Source organism: Nicotiana tomentosiformis, chromosome 6, assembly GCF_000390325.3.
Source record: "Nicotiana tomentosiformis chromosome 6, ASM39032v3, whole genome shotgun sequence".
Lineage (NCBI taxonomy): Eukaryota > Viridiplantae > Streptophyta > Magnoliopsida > Solanales > Solanaceae > Nicotiana > Nicotiana tomentosiformis.
The window spans coordinates 21,870,074-21,880,297 of record NC_090817.1 but is presented as its reverse complement, the minus strand read 5'-3'; the positions used below and the strand labels follow the sequence as shown (position 1 = coordinate 21,880,297).

General features: G+C 35.3%; 1 protein-coding gene across 1 annotated transcript; it reads right to left on the bottom strand.

Moving 5' to 3' along the window:
* Nucleotides 1–1,112: 1,112 nt before the first annotated feature.
* LOC104084453 (uncharacterized) lies at nt 1,113–1,757 on the bottom strand. The gene has a single exon (XM_009588303.3). It carries the CDS (start codon nt 1,755–1,757, stop codon nt 1,113–1,115), a length of 645 nt encoding a protein of 214 aa, XP_009586598.3.
* Nucleotides 1,758–10,224: the final 8,467 nt, after the last annotated feature.

Genomic DNA, 10,224 nt, shown 5'->3' with positions numbered 1-10,224 from the left:
TTGATCTTGATGCCACAAGTGCACGTGTGTGAAACCTTAGAAATGTTAGTATCCCTTTTCTTTACTATTTATCAACTCAATTTTCTAAAATCTAGCTAATTAAACTGGCAAACATACCCCAATGGTTTTTTCCCCTTTACTTTGCTGCATTGACCTCAAAAAATGTATTTTATGGGGCCTTTCCTTTAGTTAAAGTGTATTCATTACCTACCTCCCTTTCTTAGAGATTTGCAAAGCAGGCGATTGAGGAGTTTAAATAGTTTATTAGTTGTCAAATTTGTTTGAGAGTACTTGCACTGGTTGGAATAGGATTATCAACTAATAAGAAATTAATTTGCTATTGTCAATAAGCTTGCTCTGGTTGTTGATGCAGCCAATAATTCACTTTTTTATACCCCTAGTTAATGTCTTTATATAGTAATTTGTTGCTTATGTCGTCACCAGATCTCCTTTTTTAGTGGTATTCCTTGTAAGTGGCTCGTTTATCACTTTTGTACATTTTTTAGCTTTGGGTTTGGTTTGATATTGCTAATTTTTTTTTATTTAGTGCTTGTTGACTAATTATCTATAAAAGTTTCCATAGCTGATTTGGCTGGAGGTGAGGGTAGGATTGGATTCTTTTCCTTGAATATTTTGAGGTCGATTCGCAAAGAGAGCTGGTAGTGTTGGAAGTAATCATCAATCTGCATTTTGTATTCAAACAAAGTATGCTTTGTATATAGGGTGTCCACTACTAAATATATTACTGTTTTCTAACGACATATACATGTATACATGAAGTTTTTGTCGAACTTTTCGAGTGTCGATGACCCCTCTCGGTATAGCATAGGTCCGTCTCTGGAGGTAGTACATGATTTTTATCATCTCCATATTTATAGTTGGAGAACATACTGGGTATGTTATTGTCGTTGTATTTACGGTTGCAACAAGCCCAATTAGGTCCACAAAATGTGAAGAAAATTAGAAACTAAAAAAATGGCACTAAATTCCTACTATGAGAAGGTGCAATGAAGAGTCTGCAGTTTTATCTTACATTTTCCTAACCACACGGCAGTAAGAAGAAAGAAGTGGAAAAGGAACAAATAGAGGAGAGAAAGTACAAATATTCTGTTTTATCTGAAAGTTGATGCAACAGTTTGAGCCCAAACTCTGAGATTGTCTTTCATATTGATCTCATTATGCAAAGCTGGAAATCTCCACTTCAACAGTTTCTTACTCATCTTTCCTTTTTCAAGAATCTCCCATGCTTCAGAAAGATAAGGCCTTGAATTCACATCCCTCTTTTTACTATTTTCTACAATTTCCTCTGCCCTCTTTCCCCATTTCTCTAATCCAGGAATAATTGTAACTAATCTTGAATTTTTATCCTCTTCACTAAACTCAAATCCCAAATCCATAAACCCTTTTAATTCCTCAAGTTCAAGATCCGATGAGCTTCTCCGAATTCGAATTCCCTTAACAACTCCTCTTTTAATCCTTCTCCTCTTCTGCTTGTCACTACCTTTTATTGGTTCTTGAATTCTATTATGTGTGATAATCACAGAAGTTGGAGAATTCCCAAGTGGACTAAAACTTGTATTATCCAAGCTTAAACAGTAATCACTTTGTGATCTTCCCATTAAGAGATTTGCTGATTCTTGAATTTCATGAGTATTTTCTTGAACTTCCTTGGTTGTTACATTAGCTGAAAATCTGAATATTTTTTGTTCAAACCAACAAGTATCAAAGAGCCTTAGGATTTCTTCTTCAGCCGCCATATAATTATATTGAGCACTAGAAAACAGACTTATATTTTTTCCAAGCAAATCTTGGAAGTTATGGTATGGTATATATACAAGTAAATTATTGAGCATGTTATTGGAATCTGATGAGTGATTATTCGAATCTTATAAGTTGTTTATTATAAAAATAGGCCCACGTTTTTCCTCTAGAAAAGTCGAAATAATTTTTATTTGCTAAGCACCATTAGTTCTTCCAATTATTGTTGTGTTAGTTGGAAAATCAAGTCAAACTCTCAATGACCTAACATTTATGAGTGCTTAAAAATATATGGGGTTAAATGATAGATCATGCAGTCTGATTGGTGCTTAATGTAGGATTTGCACGTTAACTTTTGTAAAAACGTTCGCCGAATGAAATATTAGATGAATAGTTCAAAGGGTAACAAGGCGTAAAATGTGTACATGACAGAAGATGAATAGAACAATTCAAAACATAAAGTGTGCACAGAACATAAGATAATAATATAATTTAAGGCTTAAAGTGTACAGAAGACCATCGTATCCCCTAATTTTCTAATCTAAGGAGTAGTACGTAATTCTAAGGTCATAAATATGAGTAAGAAATTGACAGTTTGTGAAATTTAGTTTCATTTACATATGTCGCTGTTAAGTTGTCAAAAGTAGCAAACAAAATGTTTAGGAATTGATAAGTACAATTTTTTGTTAGTTTGGTTGATGGTGATAAGAAAGTAATCAATTTTAAAGATGGTGGTGTACGTACAATGGATTTGACATGTTAGTTGAGACAGATATTTGGATATTTATGTGATAGTATCATCAGTTGATATGGATGAGATTAGGAAATTAACGCGTATTTTCTCAGCAAATTCATGTACTTTGCCAACATATTACATCCTATTGTCTATGTCCCCCAACTATTTTTGTGAAAGCATTATACATATGCATTGACGGAGCTATAATTCTTCTTACAGATTCGGCTGTTTTGACGCAAATATTGTATTATTTGTATTCAAAAATTCACTTAATATATATAAATAATTTATTCAAAACCTTATAAGCTATGTTTTCTAAAATGCATTACCCAAAATCCTAGCTTCACATCTATTATGTGAATCAGTCTTCTCAAATCTCTCAAAAAAGAGAAAACAACGAAGAAGAAGATCTTTTCCAATATGGTTTAGGGCTTTAGGCCATATATACTCTAATAAAACCAACAAAAACTGAAAGCTCCCTTTTGTGCATGTTTCAAACTACTCCATTATTAAACGCATATCAAAACACTCTTAATTAGGGCGGTGTATTATTTGGATCAACCCGAAAATTCGATCCGATCCGTATTATTCGGATTAATTTGGATTAGATTTTAGTTCTTTGGATCAAATTTCGGATCTTTAATTTAATTATTTTGGATATCAGATCTGATACGATTTGACTCAATTTACATCCAAACCGATATGAAACCCGAAATTTATATTTTACATATAAAAATGAGGGGTGCTCTTTTAAAAACTCTAAGGTTTCTTTGTTATTTCTCTCACTGTTTTTGCCTTTTCTTTCCTTTTAATATTAAGTAACAAATATGAAATAAATGAGTTTTGCTACTGAAAATGGTAGGAGATAGTATATTCAAATTATTTATTTTAGCATCTTAATAAGGCGTAAAATTTGAATCGAAATCCGAAATATTTATCCGATCCAAACATCAAAATCCGATCCGGTCCGAGTTTAATTTGTTCGGATTCGGATTGTAATTTATAAAATTCGAAATCCGAAATTATAATCGAAATGTGCTAAATCGGATCTGATCCGATCCATGAACAAACCTAGCCTTAATTCGACAAATTTCTTTGTTTGTGCACAAAATATATGAATTCGGCTCCTTTTCATTTTCTATTCTTTCCATTTTCCAAAGTTCGTATAAAAATGTGTGAGATTTATCTCATTTAGATATTAATAGATTACTTTAGGCAAAATACATAAGTTAATCCTGAATTATGGACTAAATTTCCGTTACATATTTTTTGCGGACGAAAATTATCTTACACACTCAAATTTTTCAGAGTGTGCCTAAGACACACTGCTTTTTTATTGACTAGTTTTTCAAAATATGTGTGATATCACACACTAACAAGATTGTGACATGTGTCATAACTTAAGAAAAAGAAAAAACAATTAATTAAAAATGCAACGTGCTGCTAACATGGCAAAAACAATGAATTGACATGTGGCTATTCTCATTTACTTTTTATTTTTAAATTGTTTTTCCCACCCATCTTTTCTCTTTCTTCTCCACGGCAGACCAAACTAAAATTTCTACCAAGTTAAAGTGTTAAACCCACATAGCTAACATTAAAATCCCATGATGTTCTTCCATAAATAAATATAAATTATGATAGATCGGCCAAAAACCCGATCACCTGAAAATGGAGAAGACAATCACCTGAAAATGTTTCGCCTAAACTAGAGAGAACACCGAAAAATTTTAATTGGAGATTTGCCGAACCTTCATTTCGCCTTATCATGGACCATTTTTCAGATTTTAATTGAGTTTTTATAATTACTCCAGCTTGAGATCTTGTGAATGTGTATTGTAGAGACAAAAGGTTTGTTCAAATTTGCTGAGCAAATATTGAGAATTGGCGATAGACTTTGGCCGAAAAACATTAAAATCGGAGTTTCAGAGCCCCAAATGAAAACCCGACCTCTACTAGACTCTCATTTTAGCATGTCACGACTGGGATTCGATTTGGGGATTGGGGGTAAAGGATTCTAGGGTGGGAGATGGCGTGATAGTGGTTTAGAGGTGAGAGAAAAATAGAGTTTGGACAATAAAAGAGCTAGAGTTCAGAGCTCTGTAGTGGTGCTTGTATGGTGGCGTTAACGAAGACCGGAAATTGTTTGTAGATGATTTATTTCCTATTTCCTCTTTTCGACGAAGAGAATAATATTTGGAAGGGGTGGGTAAAAAAGTGAGAAGAAAATAATGGAAAATAAAAAAATAAAAAAGGTTGGACATGTGGTAGTTAAGAGCTAAAAATTTATATTCACTTGCTTCTTTTAGGTTTAAAACATGCGCGCGCCAGCTGTAATAAATGGTGTGTCTTAGACACATTCTGAAAAGGTTGAGTGTGTAAGATGATTTTCGTCCAAGAAAAAGTGTGTAACAGAGATTTGATCCATAATTCAGGGTAACTTATGTATTTTACCATTACTTTTTCATGTTATTTTAATTTTTAGATTAGTGTCACGTGTTCACGTGTGTCTTCAATGGTTGAGATTTGTTCTTTAATTTCTCTTGATTAACGATAAAGAAGTTAAAGAACTATTAAAAATGGGCAATTTTTTGTTCTTGTATTTTTCTTTATATGTACTTAATTGATTGTGTAATTTGCTTATAAAGATGATGAAAGGGCCACATACATTGGGCATATGATTCACATGGCATGTTTTACGCAAATGATCTAATATCAGGATAAAGATAAGTGTTGTGAGATAATAATTGATTAAGTCAGTCTTAAGAAAAAAAAACAAAAAAAAAACGCAGTCACAGATAGCATATGCCAAGAATAATTGTCGGTAGAAACTTTTCTTTTTAATATTTATATTTGTTTTGTAGCTTCGCTTTCAGCCGCCGCCGAACAGAGAGGGATTTGAAGTTGGAGGAGAGAATACCAGGATAGTGGCCATTCACTAGTCAATATTAAATGCTGGGCGGGGCCGGCATGTTAATAGCTTGTTTGGCCAAGCTTCTCAGGAGGTCAGAAGTATTTTTTTTAAAAAAAATATTTTTTTATCTTAACTTGAGATGTTTGACCAAGTTATTTTTGAAAAAAAAAATAATTTTGAGAAGAAGCAGAAGCAGTTTCTGAGAAGCAGAAAAAATAGTTTATTCCCAAAAGGAGAAGTAGAAACAGTTTTGACTTTTCTTCTTAACAAGAATACCCTTAACAAAATATAGTATAGACCAAAATAATCGTTAAACCTAATACTTAGGATATTAATGTATACATATTTCTTATTATTTTTATGATAGCTTTCTAATATATAGTGACTTTAGGGGTGAATGTTTTTATATTTGTTGAATGATTTTTAATATATTTAACTTATATTAAAAGAATTAAGTACTTTTAAATTTTATTTTTATATTTTACTTAAATAAAATAAAAAGATTTAATTATTGCTTGTAATAATAAATTTTTGAGATTATTTATTTACTTATAATATTAACTATTAAGTAAATATATTCATGTCCGTATTCGTAATTTGATACTTAAAAGCACTTTTTGAAAAGCTTGGCCAAATATAAATTATTGCTCAAAAGTACTTTTCACAGTGATTAGCCAAACACAAACTGCTTCTGTCCAAAAGTACTTTTGAAAAAAGCACTTCTCAAAATAAGCTGATTTCTCCAACTTGGCCAAACAAGCTATAAGTCATTGCGGGTTTAAGGCCTAATAGGGTGGCAAGTGGGCCGGTCCGGGATTGGTCCGGGATCGGGATTGGTCCGGGACCGCGGGCCAAACGGGCCAGGATCGGTAGGACTGGTATTCGTAGACCTGGTCCGGGCTTTTGGGCCGGTTCTACAATTGGGACCACTGGGACCGGGACCGTTTGGGACCGGGGACCGTTTGGGACCGGGACAGGACCGATCCCTGGCGGGCCAAACGGTCCCAACAGTCAAATTTCAAAAAAAAAAATCTGTAATTTAAAATCTAGCCGTTGGGGACTGTCACAAAATAGCCGTTGGCTATTTATAAAATAGCCATTTAACCCCCTCCAACTTTATTTTAACCCCAAACTTTTTATAATTACACTTTTCCCCTATTTTCAACTATAAATACCCCCTCATTCTTTCATTTTTCTTACAAAATTATCAATCTATCACAATCGCTCTATAATTTTCTTCTATAATTGCTACTACTGCTTACTTTATTGTTATAATTTGTGAAAAAATTATGAAGTTGGTGAATTGAAATCTTCAAGTCTTCAACGATTCCGGTCAAGCAAGACTTCAACTTGGTGATTATAGAGCGTCTATGAGGGAGAGCATGAAAAAATCAGTACTTTTCAGAGATTGGATCCGTTCGGAAAAAAGAAATTTTGGACTTGCTGAATCACAACCAGAGGAAGACGAAACTTACGAAGAAATGCTAGCTGAACTTGCGGAGGATGCTGCTTCGCCCGGAAGCGGCGATGACCAAGCTACTTTTCCGCCACCTCCAACGAAAATTCCTCCGGACCTTGATGAATTTATGAAGTTTGTAAGAGATACCATGTAACTTGTATGAACAAAAATTAGTATGTATTATGTAACTTGTATTTTGGCACATCTTGATAAGTTTCTTTTTCTTCTCAATGGTGGTATTAGCACCTTGTTGTGCTCATTCCATAGGGGGAAGGAAGACTAAAGAAAGATATTGCCATATTTTTTTAATGCTATAATAAAATTACAAGGCATTGCTTTGAATATCTCTTTACAATATTTTTGTCTTTAGACTTTAAATTTGAATTAAAAAATTTAGGTCACAATTCTATAATAAAATTTATAAGGCATTGCCTTAGATATTTTTTTTAACATCTTTTTGTCTCTAGTTTCTATTTAATTTAAAAAAAATAAAAAAATCTGCTAGGCCTACTTAGCCCACTTAGCTCGCGGGTCGGGACCGTTTAGCCCGGGACCATGAGTTTGTGGGCCCGGTCCCGGACCGATTCCTACAAAAAGGCCATTTGACCCGGGACCGGTTGGCCCGTTTAATTTGGGACCGATCCGGGACTATTTGGACCGGCCCACTTGGTCCGTTTAGGGCCCGGCCCAGTGCCGGAGCAAGTTTAGGCTGAATCCGTCCCACTCTGGCTCGCTGCATTTCTAGCATTCATGATATGATAAAAAGTTACATGGATACTATATTCAGTGGCTGCTGAGTTTATAAGTGACAATTCAACCATACAAAATATTTTCTATACGTAAAATAGTTATATATTTTTAAAAAAAATCACTAAAGTTTCAAAGAAATATATATTTAATTAAGAACTCATTGTAGACATATAAAATTTATTGGGTCTAATCCATACAAAATTTGAATTAAATTCAATAGGGTTAAATAATTAATTTGGACTTTACAAATTAAATTAGTCCATTTTATTATTTTTAAGCCCAAGGTCCATTTCATCTTAAGGCCCAGACTCATGCCATGTGTCAAGTGACATGGCATATCTAGTCAAACTACAAGCCAAAAAGATGACGCCACGTGTTAAATGATGTGGCAATACAAGTCAAAAGCCAAGAATCAACCACAGGTCGCCAAGTGGCTAAAATGACATGGGCTAATCAGAATTAAGCAAGAGAGTTCATATGTAGCTGGACTGTCCATCCTCTACAACTATAAATAGAGGGGTTACATAACTCTTAGAGGACATTGAGAGTTGGAGAAGAACATTCCGCAATTGGTGAAGGCATCCACAAGTAGAGAGATCAATCATCAAGCGCATAGTTCTTCAATAAAGGAGTGATCAATGGAGTTCTTCCCGGAGATCAACCCGTAACAACAAAGTGCTGCTCGACGTTCTTGGCGATTAAATACATCACAAGGAGGTCTGCATCGTCCTACATTCGAGAAAGACGCTTCTCAAGCGCTCGAATCACAGAGAATTTTAGAGAGAAGAATCAAGGGATACATATAATTGTACTCACAAATATTTATCAATAAAATCTCTTTTTCTTTATATTATTTTTTGTTGCAGTTTATTTTTCGGATTACGAAAATTTATTGCGAACAAATTTTGGCACGCCCAGTGGGACTCATTCTGCCCTTCATCGCTCCTTCTTGCAAGTTGAAACCTACGAACTTCAGATCTAGTGCTACAATGGCCTTCCGCAAGTGTGATGTTTCATGCAAAGATACTATTGCTGCCGCATCCGCTGAGCTCAGTCATGTTGGACCAATCACTTGAAGCAAGTTCATAGCTAGTGGCTTGGATGGATCTGAATACTTCACCTCCTTGGAGATGGCAAAGAAGAGCATATCTTATATGACGTCTGCAACCACAATCTTTGGGAGCAACACCCCATTCTCTCTATTTGATAAACTTTCTCAAACAACCTCTAACCTTTGTGAACTTGAGGATCTGATGGATTCTCCTATTTCAACGAAAGTCAACGCCTTAATAACCGATGCAACTAACGTGGATAAAAAGTTTTCCATGATGGAACATACTATAGAAGTCTTGAAAAAATCTGTTGAAGACAAAGACTTTCAAATCGCTCAACTCATGAACAAACTTGAGGCCTATGCACCTGGAGAGTCAAGCCACGTCCCTCCTCGTTCACCTGTATTCACCTTGCAAAAAACGGCTGTTGAGGAATCACTTGCCAAGTTCAACATTCAGAGGGAACAACAATCCACTTCGATTGCGGCGTTATCTGTCCAACATTTGCAAGACATAATAACAAACACCATCAAAGCTTAATACAACGGACCATCACAAAGTTCATTGTACTACTCTAAGCCTTATACTAAGAGGATTGATTGTCTAACTATGCCAACCAATTATCAACCACCAAAGCTGTATCAATTTGATGGCAAAGGAAACCCATGGCAACATATTGCCCTCTTTGTTGGGACTTGTAGCAATGCTGGAATGCATGGTGACCTTTTGGTATAGTAATTTGTTCATTCGCTGAAAAGGGAATGCATTTGACTGGTATATTGACTTGGAGCCCGAGTCCATTGATAGTTGGGAGCAACTTGAGATGGAATTCCTCAATCGTTTTTATAGTACCCGAAGAACTGCAAGCATGATAGAGTTGACAAGCACCAAGCAAAGGAAGGATGAGCCCGTGGTGGATTACATCAATTATTGGATGGCATTACATTTGAATTGCAAGGATCACCTTTCAGAAATATCTGTTGTGGAGATGTGCATTCATGGAATGCACTGGGGCCTTTTTTACATCCTACAAGGGATCAAACCACGAACTTTTGAAGAACTTGCAATGCGAGCTCACGACATGGAGTTAAGCATCGCAAGCCATGGAAAGGCATCTCCATTCGCTGATCAGAAGGAGTTCAAGAAAAAATATTGCATCAAAGAACCAAACCAAAGAATCTATGGCGGTGAAAGCAACTTCTGTGAAAGTCACGACTAAGCAAAAGTTCAAGGAAGATAAGACCCCGAGTCAATATCCCAAAGAGGAGAAATGTTGTCCAACCTTGAAGGAACTGGAGGCGAAGGTTTATCCGTTTCCAGATTCAGACGTACCCATGATCCTCGATGAATTGCTGACCAAGAAAGTCATCGATCTCCCTAAATCAAAAAGACCTGAGGAAATTGGTAAATTTGGCGATCCGAAATACTGAAAGTTTCATCGCGTCATTAGCCACCCTACAGAGAAATGCTTCATACTAAAGGAGAAAATCACGGCTCTTATAAGTGAAGGAAAAATCATCATAGACATGGATGAAACAGCAGAAGCAAATCATGC